General features: G+C 45.8%; 5 protein-coding genes across 6 annotated transcripts; 3 read left to right on the top strand and 2 right to left on the bottom strand.

Annotated features, from left to right (window-relative positions):
* The first annotated feature begins 579 nt into the window (after positions 1–579).
* Positions 580–1904, top strand: LOC6552920 (protein C19orf12 homolog). The gene is made up of 3 exons (XM_026975894.1): positions 580–823; positions 1279–1563; positions 1621–1904. The coding sequence occupies exons 1-3, from the start codon at positions 580–582 to the stop codon at positions 1839–1841; spliced, it is 750 nt and encodes a 249-aa protein (XP_026831695.1). The 3' UTR covers positions 1842–1904.
* Positions 1905–2927: 1023 nt separating this feature from the next.
* Positions 2928–4019, bottom strand: LOC6552919. The gene is made up of 2 exons (XM_001980956.3): positions 3940–4019; positions 2928–3878 (listed from the first exon to the last, which is right to left on the bottom strand). Exons 1-2 carry the CDS (start codon positions 3988–3990, stop codon positions 3207–3209), a joined length of 723 nt encoding a protein of 240 aa, XP_001980992.1. The 5' UTR covers positions 3991–4019; the 3' UTR covers positions 2928–3206.
* Positions 4020–4700: 681 nt separating this feature from the next.
* On the top strand, positions 4701–5513 carry LOC6552918. Of its 2 annotated transcripts, none has more exons than XR_003408364.1 (2): positions 4701–4767; positions 4825–4859. XR_003408364.1 is itself a non-coding variant. In XM_001980955.2 (2 exons), exons 1-2 carry the CDS (start codon positions 4720–4722, stop codon positions 5482–5484), a joined length of 699 nt encoding a protein of 232 aa, XP_001980991.2. In that variant the 5' UTR covers positions 4716–4719; the 3' UTR covers positions 5485–5513. The 2 variants fall into 2 exon arrangements, 1 of the variants encoding a protein (XP_001980991.2); XM_001980955.2 differs by having other exon boundaries at positions 4716–4767; positions 4834–5513.
* Positions 5514–5863: 350 nt separating this feature from the next.
* LOC6552907 lies at positions 5864–7127 on the top strand. Its single transcript, XM_001980954.3, has one exon. The coding sequence runs from the start codon at positions 5890–5892 to the stop codon at positions 7039–7041; it is 1152 nt and encodes a 383-aa protein (XP_001980990.1). The 5' UTR covers positions 5864–5889; the 3' UTR covers positions 7042–7127.
* A 391-nt stretch (positions 7128–7518) lies between these two features.
* Positions 7519–14644, bottom strand: LOC6552906. Its single transcript, XM_026975666.1, has 14 exons — positions 14352–14644; positions 12902–13559; positions 12565–12822; positions 12342–12505; positions 11869–12282; positions 11738–11788; positions 11612–11668; positions 11176–11541; positions 10967–11114; positions 10678–10907; positions 10309–10624; positions 9988–10249; positions 9800–9920; positions 7519–9740 (listed from the first exon to the last, which is right to left on the bottom strand). Exons 2-14 carry the CDS (start codon positions 13507–13509, stop codon positions 7801–7803), a joined length of 4935 nt encoding a protein of 1644 aa, XP_026831467.1. The 5' UTR covers positions 13510–13559; positions 14352–14644; the 3' UTR covers positions 7519–7800.
* Positions 14645–14816: the final 172 nt, after the last annotated feature.

Here is a 14816-nt window from a genome sequence, read left to right on the forward strand (position 1 = left end):
CCACTTCACAATCCGATTAGGATAAGTTGAGTTATGGAGCTTAGAACTTCAGCCTTGGGGCATTTCTTCATTTTTTTGAATTTCTTCAACATCATACATCAGAAAAATGACAAAAATAATTAAAAAAAATAAATTTTTTAATTTGAATGCAGATGTTTAGAGAATGGCGCCAGAAACATTTAGAGGTATGCCACTTCAAAATCCGATTAAGATAAGTTGAGTTATGGAGTTTAGAACTTCAGCCTTGGGACATTTTTTAATTTTTACAACATCATACATCAGAAAAATTGACAAAAAATTAAAAAAAATAAATTTTTAAATTTGAATGCAGATTTTTAGAGAATTGCTCCAGAAACATTTAGAGGTATGCCACTTCAAAATCCGATTAGATAAGTTGAGTTATGGAGTGTAGAAACTCGGCCTTAGGACGTTTTTTAATTTTTTTGAATTTTTACAGCATCATACATCAGAAAATTTCAAAAAAATTAAAAAAAAAATAGATTTCCAAAGTTGAATGCTGATTTTTAGAGAATTGCGCAAAAAACATTTAGAAGTATGAAGTATATTTAGAAGACAGACATGACCAGATCGACTCGGCTATTGATCCTGATCAAGATCAAGGCTGCGGAGGCGGCACTTAATGGAAAAAAGCAACTTCTGGATAAACTCACCAAAAGTCTGGCCAGCGAAGCTGCCAGACAGGCACAACAACGGATCGAAACTGTGCAGAAACTAGTCACCAGGATTAAGATGCTGAAGCGAAAGGATCTTCAGTCACTGGAGAGCTTCCTGCGCAGAAGAAGGAGAAGCAACACGGCAAAAAGTAGTTGATTTGGTTATTTTGTTATGGCAATAAATGGGTTTATATTTTGTTAATAATAATAATTTTTAAAATAATAATATAAATGTTGAAGATGTTTTCGATCTTTTATAGACTTTTAATTATCGGTCCCGATAACAGTGCTGCCCCTTTGCAAAATATGGCAAAATATATACCGATATTATAACAAAGGCCCTATCGACGCCGACTCAATTAGCGATTGTGGCTAAGCACTCGGTAACTAGTCTTAAGCGATAGACCACCTCTACCACCGCATTTTTCTGATATGGGGTAATTTTATAAAAGCTTTCAATCTTTATATGCGAAACGATAGATAGTAACGATAGATTGAATATGATTTCGATGGATTGTTTTCTATCGGGTAAGTCTCTTCCACAGTGGGGAATTTACACTCAAAGCAAAACTGAGAACGATATGTAATCAGTGAAATGTTATAAATGCGCGCATTCAGTTGCTAGAAAGATCCTCAGCTGGAAAGGAGTACAACTGTATAAAGGAAATATATATATATATTGGAAATATTGATTCAGCCATCCAAGAGATACTCAGTGCCCTGGCTATACTGGCTGACGATGAAAATATCCGGCTGACCTTCACAGAGACCGGCAAGGGAGCTGCAATTTGCGCTGGGGCTGCGCTTATCGGTGGATTACTGCTGGGTCCACGTGGACTGGCACTGGGCGGGGCCATCGGTGGTCTCGCCGCCTACGGAGTTACGGAGGGCAGGTGTCTCCAGCAAAGCATGCTGAACCCCATTCTAATCAGTATTTTTTTTACAGGAAACTTTAAGCCTCTGAGCGAGGTCATTTTGAATGATTTGACGGAAAGGCAGCGTCGAGAACTGCATCAGCACGTGATCAGGGCTATATCCGAAGTTAGAAAAGTCCGGGCTCAGGAGGTCGCAAAACTAATATTAAAAAACCGGCATATGCAAGAGGTAGCCCTCAACGCCCTAAGGTCTTTTGTCACTGCTCGTTTGGGAATGACTATAATAGACTAATACTAGATATATTTATTATAACTATATTTCCCAATAAATGTGAAAACTAAATTAAAAACCGAAGCATTTTAAGCTCATCGTATGATTTCATTTTATAATGCATGACATGTGTTAACATTAACATGTATAGTAAAACGCATTTCAGCTTATAATTTAATAATAGTTATACACGTATATGACTGCTATCATAAATATTATGCGACCTTATCGTTAGACTTCACATACTTATCTGTGTAGTGCATTTCCACAATGAGTACCGCTGCTCACCAGATTTCTAACTCGGTTTCGGTTTCTTGTCTATTACAAGAGTCGCGCGCTCTACGTCACCAAAATCCATCAGATGTCTGGAGGAGCTGAACAGATGTTGGAGTAGGCGGAATTTGTGCAGCTACAATACCAAGGCGATCATCAACAGGGCAACAACTGTTACAAGCAGTAAAAATAAGATAAGATAAAATTCAGACTCAGTGAAATTGCGGCAAGAGCCGAAATCAAAAGTAGACATTTCGTTGACGCACCGCGAACAAGGAGGGAGATCTGTGATGCTATGCCTTGTTGTATCTCACGGATGCACAGATACTCGCTTCGAATTTTCGTGCAGTGTGCAGAGGGCAGGTCAAAATAATTTGGCTTACTGCGGAAGCGAGAGGAAGAGGAAAGTAACTGGCCGATCTCGATCTCGATCTCCGCTCTATCTCTTTCTAGGGCCAGCTGTCGCCCATTTGGATCGGATCCGTATGCTACTATATATTATATCGTGTGGCTGCCACGTGTCGTGGGCAAGTCCATTGGGCAATTGGTCAGTTCAGCCAAACAATGGCCAATTAGTATGCATGCGACTTTGAAAAGTGAACTTGCGATTAGCCACAAAGTTGCCCAATATACATACATACATACATACATATAAGCAATTACAGGGCAACTTCTCTAAGGCGAATCAATCTGATGTGAGAGCTCGATTTTAAGTAATACAGGATTTTACTATAATAATTATGTTTAAAACTCGTAATATGCTTTGTTTGAAAAACGCCTTTGAGAGTTTTATGAAAACATATGAATTTAAAATTGTTTTTATTTTTAGTCCAAGCATAGCAGTAATTTATTTATACACTTTCAAAAGACGTTGGATTTAGAAAGGCTTCACTGTCCCTGCGAATATGCAGATAGCTGCACCAGATCGGCTGCAGCAGCTGTAAAATCAATCAAAAACTTGTCAAATAAATGTCATGCATAAGCAATAAGTGAACAGGATGTGGCGAGTCCTCGGCCCCTGTCATCTTGCGGGTGCATAAATTTGCCATTGGCTGTATTTGCCTGAGCTATCTCTCTCTCTCTCTTAGGACTATTGCTCACAGGAAGGGTCCACTAACTTTGCCGGCACTGATCCTGCTCCTCGCGCAGATAGTCGCCGATCTGCTGCACCACCATGGCACTGCACTGCTGAGCCAGCTCCACTTGATCCTCGGCAGTCTGGTGGGACTGCACCAGGAGTAGGGATGCATTGTGCATGGATTGGGCCATCCCCAGATTGATTTCCGCCATCGCGTTGATGAAGCAGACACTTCCGCCCGCTGGAGCTAGTGGATTTAGCGGGGAAGCCCCCAACATCTGACACTTGGCCGGCAACTGGGCAATCTGCTGGACAAATTCCTGAACTCTGGCCAAAGCCAGTTGACCCTCCAGACGGAAGTCTTCCAGAAGACTTCCCAAGTCGTCCGTACACCCAGCGAGCTGATGGGTCACATTTTCGTTGAGCTCATCCAGGCTCCAGGCTGGGTTGCAATCGGGATTGGACACCACTAACTGATTGGTCTCATAGATCACATCACTCAGTTGGGCCATAGCATTGGCGGTTAGGACCTCAATGTTGCCGGCAATATTTTGACGAGTGCGATTTATTTTCTCCTCCAACTGAATGGTGGTGCTGTCGCTGACATTTACGGCAATCTCCGCCAGATTGTCCACCACCATGGAAACGGGTCCATAGTTTGTAGTTTCTGTCTCCATCGTGCTTTCATAACGGATTTCTTGGCAGTCCTGAAAAGAAGAGGTGATATGTGTTTGATAGGTACTATGAACTACTTATCACTGTACTCACTGCCAAAGTCAGCAAAAGCAGCGCAAGAACTCCAAGGGTTTGACTCATCATGTTTCTGTTAAATTTCTCTAGTGCGGCTGGCCCACCACTTGACTTGATATATATAGTCAAAAGATCCACAGAGTGTCACGATAAGGGAATGTCTCATAAGAATCAGCACAGAAAACACAACTTTAGCATTAAGTTGATGAATGGAGATGATGTTTTCGTACATGAATGTGACTTGGTAGACTATGAAACTATTAAAAATATTCTATTTGGATGATAACGGTATATTTTCCACTCATTTATTCTTTTGTTTTTTTAGTATTAGGGGCCATTTTAACAGTGCAAGGTTGCAGAAGTAACCTGAGGTTGATGACTAACCTACAATATATACTCGTTACATAGCCATCTTGCGATAAGAGTCTTCGCTATAAAGACATTGGACACAAAGGGGCCATTTGTCTAATTTAGAACTTATTTTCAGCTTTGTTCGGAAATTGAATACCCTAAGGTTTCATATATATCATAAAAGACTTGTGTGTAGTGAGTTACTTACGCAGAAAGTTTTTCAGGAGTCCAATATTTTTTAAAAACAATGAGTATATATAATTTATTACGTATTTTATTTATGTTAACACTCTTTTCCTTAGCCTTTTCCTTTTTCCTTTTCTTAGCCTCTTTTTCTTTAGTTCTTAGCCTTCATAGCTGAGGTAGCCTTTGACGAACTATAAATACAAGTAATGTTCATTTATGGTATCATGAATTTTTCTGGGATCAATTTGATATAGTTCCAAGATGGCAACAATACGGTTGTCATTGCTTTTACTTCAGGCGCTTCTTTGTGTAAGCAAAATCATTAATATGTGTGATATAAGTGTAAAAAGTAATATTACAGCAAAGATCTTACAGGTGCATGGCCACTTCCAAAGAATTTGGGGACAAAATGGACCACTCTATGAGTCTACAAAACAGCTTATTGCCAGCCAAAGCTCCAGTGCTGCCAGCATCTGGAACAGCACCCAACAGGCGATCGATCTGAAGTTGGAGTATCTTCAAGAAACTATAGATACACTGGATGGCCATCTGCAGGTGGTCAGTGGACGCTTGGAGATGTTCCTTGGAATTCAGTACAGCGAAGAGTGGCGGGCATGCTCAAAGAAATATGAGCTCCAGGTGGCACACTTCAATCGGGAGCTGCTGGACAAGTACAGCGTCTGCCGGAATTCCCTGGACCACATCAAGGATCATTTTCAGGAGGAGATCGTGCTGGAAGCTAATTTCCTGAGTAAGGCTTCGCAGGAGATCACTGAGTTGTCGAGCACCTGCAGAATCTGGCAGCTAAAGCAGACTGTTTTCAATCACGCCGGAGTTTTATTGTGCACTGTCGCTGGAATCGGGAGGATTAATCAGCGGATGATCAGCAGTCTGGAGCTGTGCGATGCAATTCTGCTAGAGATGTCCTTGGAAGACCTGGACACACCAAGTTGTCTTTTCTACCATCATCTGAAGATGGAGTTCGATGAGGTCTTTGCGCAGATTGAGTTGTGTGCGATGAACTAGACAGAATGTAATAAATTGAAATGCAATATAAGCTGTGGTGGTCGTCTATACTCGTATTGCAGTGTTTCAACCTAGAAGTAGTCCACATAAGTTAAAATTGTACCTGATGGTAGCACTCACTTTCAGTCAAAGCAAAGCTAATCTGCACCGCTCCCTTTTGATTGATCATTCATAAAAAGCTATAACAAAATTTAAATTTACCATCCAAAAACATTGCCCCGTGGTGGTGGTTTATATATAGCGTAATATTGGCGATAAGACGGATTATCGCACCGTAATCAACCTGCGGCACTTAAGAATAACCAAGTGTGGTATCTGCGATAGTGTTTTACGAGCCATACTTCTTCGATAATGAGGCTGGCCAAAATCCCTCCTCAGTTGCACTGAAATCGTTGACCGGGCAAAATGGTTGGAAAAGCATTGCTTCTGCTGGCCTGTGTGCTGCTCTTCGCCTTTGGTGAAGCCCACCAGGAACTGGAGAATCTGCTGCAGAAGCAGCAGGTGGACTTGCAGTTGTCTGGCGAGGAAGTGGCTGCTCTGCGTCCATTGTACCTAGAGTTCCAGGCGCAGTACAACTATCTGTATAGCTTGAGGGTCCAGAGTGGCGATGGAAGTGATCAGAATCCCACGGAGGAACCTGAACTGGATAGCAACTATCTACGGGCATTTGAAGACTTTCGCGACAAGTTCTCCATTTACTTGGATGACAAACCTCGAGTGGTGTATGACACAAAATTGCCCACTGTTGACGAGATCATGGGAAAACCCAGTCCCGACTTTAGTCCGGATCAGAGGGCAGAATTTGAGGACCTCAGGGAGATTATTCAGGATGTGATTGACGAGGCACAGTTCGGGATAGACGACTTGGTGGAGAGGGCCATCCAATTGGAGACGAATCTGCTGAAGCTGAACAAACCAAAGATTGTGACCGCAGCCATCGCCGGATTGGGATACATGTGGAACTACTGGGGACGTGGAAGTCAAGCCGCCTACTGCAGTTACTCGCTGGTTCCAGAATTCCAGATAGGTCTGCAGGCCATTAACGATGGCGTCGATTGCTACTCCCGCACCATGGCCTTGGTAATGCGCATTCAGAATGAAACAGTGGCCGCTGTGAAGGAGATTAAACGCAATGTCAGCAGTCTTGTGAAGATTTACAAGAAGATCGCCGCCAAGCAGACCACCGTGGGCAAAATTCTGTCGGGTACAGTAAACGCCCTCAGTGCTATCCGCCGGGTACACGACATTATCGCTGTCGGAATCGATGTCTACGGAAAAATCAATGACCAGTTGCCGGAAGAGGCCGTCCACTCTGCGGAGTGTGGAGTGGTATTCGTCAACAGCATACCCCAAATGTTGGAAACGGTCCAGAACCTGACCACTTGCATAACCTACGTGAATCCGGATAAGCCCGACTTTGAATTCACACACCCCGAAGAGGATCGCTACTGGAACACTGGCGCTGATCCTCCTGAAATACCTCATGAGAACGTCGTGGACGACGATGATGATGATACGGACTACCTGGAGTTGGACGACTATGAGGATCACAGATAAGCTTTTGGAATTTCAACCCATTGATAGATAAGTTACGTTCTGATAATCGACACAATAAAGCACAGATAAGAATAAACTGATCGTTGTGATTAACGATTATTGTTGAAATTATTGAAAGTTTGTGATTAAAAGTGCTCATGGATATACAAAAAAGTGTGTGATTTATAATATAATAATCTATAAGAGTGAGCTTTTAAACAACAGCTTCATTTATGGAACTAGCATAGTATATTATTATGAAGGTGACTTCTAGCTACCATTAAATTCCACTGCCAATATTGCACCCACTTTTGTTTTCGTTCTTATCTTAAAATTGGTGATCGGTAGTTTCAATTAATTTATTGCACCGAAGGAACAGCGTTTTATCTATTTTTAAAATGTACATATATTTAAAATATATTTGGTTAGATATAAAAATAAGTTTTTGAAAACTTCGTTTTATGACAATCAAAAAATTTAGATTTTAGTCACTACACATTAGTTTTGGATTTTTGATTTTACACAGATTAATCTGATTCTGTTTCGCAAATGGCTCGTTGAGTATCTTACCTTTACTGCACACGATTACTATTTATTAAAATATAAAAAACATATATTGACGAGTTCTGAGAACCTGAAAAATGTGAAGTGTTGCCCTTTTCAGTGGCAACGGCTACATAATTAATTCGGGTTGACCCCAAAATGCAAGCGATTATCTCGGACAACGACTTGATAGATTGCTCCTATGACTAGATTCTGGACTTGAGACTGGGGGTCTGACTAGACGTCGCTCTCCTTGAGCTGGCGGACATATTGTTCGCTCAGCGACTTGGGAATCCCTTCGAAATTGATGGTCGCAGGTCCAGCAGCCTGTGGCGTGCTCTGCGACTTTGAAACATTTCGTCCTGTGGGACTTGGTGGAGGCTTCTCCGGACCGAACGCCTGTGGTATGGCTATGACATCGGCCATTAGGGTTTGCCGACACAGGGCAGATAGAGCGCTTCCAGGACTAGGAGGTGGATTCTTGGGCTTCTTGTTGCCCCTTCGTAACTTTGAGGTCAGAGTGGCGAATCCCAGTTTACTGGAAATCTTGGCACTCCGGCTCACAGCTCTGGGCAAACTATCGTAGGCACTGGAGTGGCCCAGGCTCTCCTGATCCGTGGATGTGTCATGATAATGCTGTGCCGCCTCCTGGACAGCAGCACGTCCCCCTCCTCCACCCCTCATGCTGCCCGCACTGATGCTCTTTTGGAGCACCACAGATTCCGTTGCCTTAGTTGGAGTTTGGGGATCCTGGCGGGGAGTAACTGGAGCACTTTGAAGGAACTGCGCCTTGGCCAACTGCAGGCGTATGGCTCTCTCCGAAAGAGGAGTGACTGGACGTTCCGGCGCAAGAATCTGTGGTGGCGGAAACTCGAACTGCTTGGCCTTGGTTGGCGTATTTGGATGTTTTCGCTGGATTCGTGGCAGGGTGTTATCCTGTTTATTGGGTAGAGTTAGTGGAATAGGTGGCGGTGGTGGAGGATGCACCCGGGAGAAACTGGGTCCTGAGCTAGTCTTGGCTATCTTGTGCTCAATCTTGTTGCTGGCATTTGCACTGTGTGACTTGTGCAAAGAGTTTTTCTTGTAAAGATGGGCTTTCCGAGGCGGAACTGGAGGATTGCTTAGCTCCTGATGTTTCTTGGACAATCTCTCGATGCTATCACTAGCCAGTGGTGGACGTATGAAGAGGATTCCCCGCCGGAAGTGTTCGCTACTCTGGCATTTCCGGAGTTCTTCCTTGCTGGGCTGATGGGTTATACGATCCAAGCTAATGGACTTATACAGACTAAGGGGCTTGAGAGGGCATCTGGATTTCTCTGGTTTATCCACCTTTTCCGATTTCTCCTCCGTGGGACTGTCCACTTCCATCTCTATCACTGCTAGGCCTTCCGCAGCATTTGGTTGTGGGATGGTAGTAAAGATTTTTCGTTTGGTCTTAACAAAGACATTGGCATTAGTGTTGTACGTCCGATTGTGTTCTGGCAGAGGAGGAGGAATAAAGGCTCCCAGCTTTGTGGGTGGAGTAACTATTGAAGATGGAGTGGTTGAAGTAGCAGGAGTGGTGGATACAGAGGAAGATATAGATGGATCATGTGAAACGAGGTGCGCTGGAGCAGGCGCCACACATTGACTCTGCTCGATCAGTTCTCCCGGCTTGACCTTCAGTGAACCGTAGACTATGTCTTCCCTGGCAATAGTCACCTCATGTTCATTGGTCGTCGAGCTCAACCGGAAGTCATCATCCAAGGAGCGCTGCTTCAGCCGGAAATTCTTGCGACGCAATCGCCGCGGTGTCTCCAAAACCGAGTGGGTATCCGCATCACTGCTGTCGCTCTCCGTCTTGCTGTTCTGCCGGGAACCCATTTTTCTCAGTCGCAGCAGTTTTTTCTTAGCGGAGGAATTTGCATTGGTTACACCATTATTAACGATATTGGCACTGGGATTGGCATTCACGGTGGGCAAACTGGAGCGGCACAAAGTGCCCGTTGTGGTGCTAGTTTCCGTTTCATGCTCCATCGGTGATGCTGCACTGGCACTGTTGTCATCCTGAGCCAATCGATCCCGGCTGGAGTTGTCGCAGGTGGCATAGGCAGAACTGGAGTCCAACTGCTGTCCATCCTCGCTGGTGATGTTAATATCCGGCACTATGTCGCGTGGATAGCGATTGGTGCCACCCTCTACAACGACATTAGAATAAGAGTTAGGTGGAGGTGGCATAAGTGAGAGAAATCCTTACGTATGCTTAGCTTAAGGCACTGCAGGCATTCATACAGTCCGTGGAGCTCCTCCAGGTACTCCAGCGTGCGCTCTTGCATGGTTTCCTGACAGCAGGCCTCATCCAAAGGCGATTTTTGGCTCTGAAATGACAAGTTTATAGCAACAGTAAATAAATAAGTAATGTTTCAAGTAGTCAGTGCATCTCACCAACTCGGTCAGTCGTCCCAGTTCGCTCTGGACATCGGATATGGCGTTGAGCACGCCCGCCTTCATCAGGTTGTTTGAGTAGTACGGATAAATGCTACGAATGCTCAGCAATGCGGCCTGGCAGTCCCGCATGGTCGGGTGTTCCAGCAGATCGGGTGAGGCATTCTTCAGTTGGCCAAACAGCTCGTCGGCACGTTTCAGTGCTCCCAGCAAGGGGGCGAGATTTGTGTGCGACTCGAAGCTCTGGACGCGACGCGAATTGCTGGAGGGAATGCGGAGCCATTAGTTTACGGAGGATCGGGTATTCGAAATGGCACCTACACATAGTCGTTACACTGCACCTCCTCGTACTTGTATATGGGCGTCTGCTGCTCCACAAGAGTGTGAGCGGTGACCAGTGGAGAGGCGGTGTCGTGGATGTGCTCCTCCACCTCCACCATCACAGCCTCCGGCTCGTCGTACTTTTTGAACTCGTGATCGGTGAGGGCGTCGGTGTCCTCGACCTCTTTCAGATCGCTGACGTCGTTTAGGGAGAGGGATGAAGCCTGCTGGGAGATGGCCTGGGCCAGATTGCAGTTGGGTGACACACTGTCCAGGGACAGTGAGCGGCTGAGCGTGGGCGAGTGATCAGCGGCCACTGTGAGAAAGTGAAGAATTAACTTCAGATCTATTAGATAGTACCATACCCACCTTTATTGCAATCCTTGTTGATGCGCCTCACATCTATGGGGCAGTAACCAGGATGCAGGAGGGCAAATGTGGATGCTTCCGGCCCAATTCCTCTAGCTTTTTCCCACTCGTAAAGCTTTCTAGTGAACTTCCTCGAGATGCCCTCGAACTTCATCACCTCTCCATCCGAAGTCTTAACCTCAATATTCTTGGTATGATCTGGCACCACAATGGCCTTTAAGCGGGACAATCTGTTTAATTATTCAAGGATTAGTCATCAAAAGAGAAGGATTTAGGGCTTTCTACAAACTTCTCTTTCTCGTGCGGCTTGTGCTTGTACCATCGATCGTCATCGGATCCCCTTCTTGTAGACTGACCGTGCTTGGATCCTCGCTTCAGGGAGTCATTGTCCGAGGTAGTGCCTCCCCCAGGAGCGCACTTCAGCCGATTCCATTGCTCTGTGGATAAGGCATATTGTTAAATATGACTATGAAAGGAAAACCCAAGCCAAAAACCAACCTAACTTCTTCTGAAACTTCTCGGGCAGATCCTTCTGATCGGGCAAAGCGCACAATCCCTGGCCCTCCAATTTCACTTGACCCATGCTCCACAGGTTCCAGTCGATCTTGGGTTTAACATCGCCACTCTGGCTCTTCGCCGTCGGACTTGCTGCGGGTTCTGAGGAGCCGATCGATCCTGCGGAGCAATTTTGCTGCTTGGCCCTCCATTTGCTTAGCTTCTTTTTGAACTGCGGGGTTAGATTCTGCTCCAGCTGGGCTGTGGACATGAGTTCGTTGTGCAACAGTTGTGTGGGTGAGTGCTCCTCGCTGCTGCGCTTTCCACTACCAGCTCCTCCTCCGGCTGCTCCACTTCCTAGTTTGATACCTAAAATAGAGGGTAAGGCATCGGTTAGAACTTTCTTGGATATGTTTTCAATTTCTTTGGGGATCCCTACTGCGGTTGCTGGCGCTGGAACGCTCTAACTCGAGTTGCTTGCCCTTAAACTCTGAATCTAGTTTGAGTACGAGAAGTTGATAATGTTGAAATATCTCGTCATCTGCGTTCTGTGGGAAATTCTTACAGTTTGGCGTAGTGGGTTCCGAGAAATCACCACTGGACAGTTCCTCACTCTCTGCAACATACAATAAGGTTAGAGAGGTTTTGAAATGATAAAGGGATCGTGGAGTAAAACCATCCCCCTCTTTGACCCACCAAATTCACCAAAGAAATCCGATTGCCTGGAAGGACTGCTGGGCACGGAGGAGGTGCCCGGCGAATGGACACGACGCATGCGCGAATCCTTGGGACTCTTGAGCGGCGAGTGCAGTTGTGGCAGATCACTATACATCTGGTTCACCTGGTTGAGATTCAGTGGACTCGGTGGCACCTTTTGACGACGGCTGCTGGTGGCCTTAATCTCCGCCACATGATCTTCTGGAAGGACCTCAAAGTCGGAAAAGGCTTTCGACCTACGCAATGACTTGCTGGATGAGGATTTGGTTGGTAGTGGCGGTGCTGATGATTTAATATTGTCCAGGCGTTCGTCAGTGGCGGACTTTCGTAACTCCACCTCAAAGTTGGAGTCGCGGGATTCGCAGCGGGTATCACTTTTAGAGGAATCACGACCTGGAAAGGTTTAACATTACTCTAACCAGTTGTAAAGTAAGTAATAATAAGAGTATTACGAAAATTCTGTCGGGTGGAGGCCTCAAGATCATCCATGGAGCTGGCCGAGCTGATGGTACCAGGTGTCCCACCCGTATCACTCATAATATGACCAGAAGAGGAGCTGATGACGCTATCTGCGGAACTGCTGCCGGCTGCCGCACTAATAGGCACCTTGAGATATCTGAAAAATAAACAAACAATAGAATGGCGCCTATGGGAGTATCAATCCCCTATACAAACCTCTCCACCTCGTGGTTGAGTGGCATCAAAACGTGGTTTTCCGGAGCACCAGGTCCCGAAGGCGGCACATTGGCCCGCTCCCACTTGAAGGCGGCCTTGACCTTGGTCCACTTGGACACCTTGGCCTTGTTGTCGCTGTAGGTGCTCTGACGTCTCAGGATATATGGTCGCGATGAGCTTAACTTTAGACTGGGACGATCGCCCTTCATGAACACGTTTATGTCCTCCTCCATCATGGATTTGCTGCGCTCGCGAATACTGTTTGACAAAATGTAATTGTATTTTATTTTCATTTGTTCATATTTATTTTATTTATTTATACGCTGATAATCAGTACCGTTTAAACTTCCCCTGCTTGAAGGGCGGCACCACCTCAGTGCCCATCAGAGATTCTAGCCAGGTGAGGGATCGCTCCAGATCGAACTGGTGGTCATTAGTGTTGGAGCGAGGCGGCTTGGTGGGTGGGAGCTGATGGGCGGCTTGACTAGTGGAAGGAACATCATCATCAACAGCTGCCAGCTCAGCTTCCCGTTCTCCCGCCTCGTTGTCGTCGATGGTGGCCAGTCGGTGCTCCAGAAATCCCTCCAGCAAAGCGTAGGTGCGGGTCAGCTCGTCCATGGTTTCGATTGCGGAGTTGAGACGAGTTTTCAGCGGTTCAATGGTGCCACGATCCGCCCGATAAGGCTGGCACTTGGAGCAGGAGTGCTTTCCCAGTTCGCAGACGGGCAGATCCTTGGCCTCTCTCCTCTCGAATTTCGGAGAGGCAGAGAGATTGCGGGCACGGGTGGCCACTGCCGGAAACTGAAAGATATTCTCTTCCGTGCGACCGCACATCGCCGGCGGAGCGGTGGGCAAGGACTCGTAGTGCAGGACATTATGCCGGGATCGAGTGCGTCGGGGCTTCGGCGGTGGCTGCGGAGGCGGAGGTGGCTTGTCCCACTCCATATCGAGATCTCTCAATAGGCACTTGTTTGTTTACTCTGCCCGATACGCCACTAAAAACGCACACAAGACAAGAATATCCGAGAATTATCAAAATCGGGAGGGAGATTGTTTATAGAAGAGGAAGACCAATGTGGAACGTCCGCCGCCGAACACACACACACGAACGAGTCCTAAAGTGTAACGATTAAATCCGCGAAATGTAAACAATATTTTCGAAAATCCCATTTCAGCACGTTTCCCCACATGTGCGAAAGTTTTGAATATTTCCCAAAAATATGCACGCGTGTGGTCACTTAACTGAAACGGAGAACCAATCCGGCGGAATGCACTGTGTTATTGTGTTTTGGGTCTTGATTACGATTTTGGCTCAACAACTGGATGCCATCGTGCGTCGAGTGGCCGCCGAAGAACAAATAAAATCACGCCGCAAACCAAACTATTTTTAAAACGCTGACACTCTTTTGTTTGCCTCCCCATGGCTATCGGACTACGGCACAACACACACACCCAGTGTTCCGCTGGCCTCTTCTCGATCGCCCCTCGCAAAGTGCGCAACACTTCCTTTATTCCACTTTTAGGTTACACGCAATTAATATTTCCAATTTATGCGAAAGTGCACGCACTCGCGGAGAAATGTGCTGGATGGATGGATAGATGGAAAGATGGATGTATGGATGGACGTGGACCGGTGGATCAGTGGGTGGATGGGTGGATGGGAGGATGGAACGGGTGGATGGGTGGTGCTGCGAGCAGATCATGTGTATCTGAAGTCGGCGGCCCCCATTACTTTCGCCACTTTCCGAACGTTATATCGAAACTGTTGCCACACATTGAATACACACATTTTTCTTTTCTCCGCTCGACTTTTCTTCCTGGCTGCGCTTCTTTTGTTTAATGGGCTTATGCGCAAGGTTGTCGGTCTATTTTTGGTGTTTTGTTGAAAGGAAAAACAATAACAAATTATTACTTGCACTTTTCCTATGCACACTCGGTCGTCCGCACCGCCGCGGAATTTTCATCGATCTCTCGCTCTCACTCTCTCTCACGGATACTCGCGATTTTCCGCGACTTGAAAATTCCGTATACGTCCGTTCCGCTCGTCGGTCGAAGCTATTCTGAGCGGCACGGCGCTTTTAAACACATCGGAAAAGTTGAAAATTTTGAGATTTATTTATAGAGAGCACGGACAGCGCTATGATCTCTTTGCTGTTTTCTAAATGTCTCTTAGAATATACCTAATCAGGGGCCTAAGGCTAGGGGTTTAAGGGGTTTTAATATATGTAATTGCGCTTTACTGTAGCATTTAC

This window comes from Drosophila erecta, unplaced genomic scaffold, assembly GCF_003286155.1.
Source record: "Drosophila erecta strain 14021-0224.00,06,07 unplaced genomic scaffold, DereRS2 tig00000000-arrow-pilon, whole genome shotgun sequence".
Taxonomy (NCBI): domain Eukaryota; kingdom Metazoa; phylum Arthropoda; class Insecta; order Diptera; family Drosophilidae; genus Drosophila; species Drosophila erecta.

Bases quoted from the DNA above. Each gene is read 5' to 3' on its own strand.
- LOC6552920 (XM_026975894.1), top strand. From the start codon at position 580: ATGACCAGATCGACTCGGCTATTGATCCTGATCAAGATCAAGGCTGCG. The intron at 824-1,278 runs GTAGTTGATTTG...GAAATGTTATAA, and splicing joins GAGAAGCAACACGGCAAAAA to ATGCGCGCATTCAGTTGCTA. The intron at 1,564-1,620 runs GCAGGTGTCTCC...TTTTTTTTACAG, and splicing joins CGCCTACGGAGTTACGGAGG to GAAACTTTAAGCCTCTGAGC.
- LOC6552919 (XM_001980956.3), bottom strand. From the start codon at position 3,990: ATGATGAGTCAAACCCTTGGAGTTCTTGCGCTGCTTTTGCTGACTTTG. The intron at 3,879-3,939 runs GTGAGTACAGTG...TCTTCTTTTCAG, and splicing joins TGCTTTTGCTGACTTTGGCA to GACTGCCAAGAAATCCGTTA.
- LOC6552918 (XM_001980955.2), top strand. From the start codon at position 4,720: ATGGCAACAATACGGTTGTCATTGCTTTTACTTCAGGCGCTTCTTTGT. The intron at 4,768-4,833 runs GTAAGCAAAATC...AAGATCTTACAG, and splicing joins TACTTCAGGCGCTTCTTTGT to GTGCATGGCCACTTCCAAAG.
- LOC6552907 (XM_001980954.3), top strand. From the start codon at position 5,890: ATGGTTGGAAAAGCATTGCTTCTGCTGGCCTGTGTGCTGCTCTTCGCC.
- LOC6552906 (XM_026975666.1), bottom strand. From the start codon at position 13,509: ATGGAGTGGGACAAGCCACCTCCGCCTCCGCAGCCACCGCCGAAGCCC. The intron at 11,669-11,737 runs GTAAGAATTTCC...TACTCAAACTAG, and splicing joins GGAACCCACTACGCCAAACT to ATTCAGAGTTTAAGGGCAAG. The intron at 10,250-10,308 runs GTAGGTGCCATT...CATTCCCTCCAG, and splicing joins GTGCAGTGTAACGACTATGT to CAATTCGCGTCGCGTCCAGA.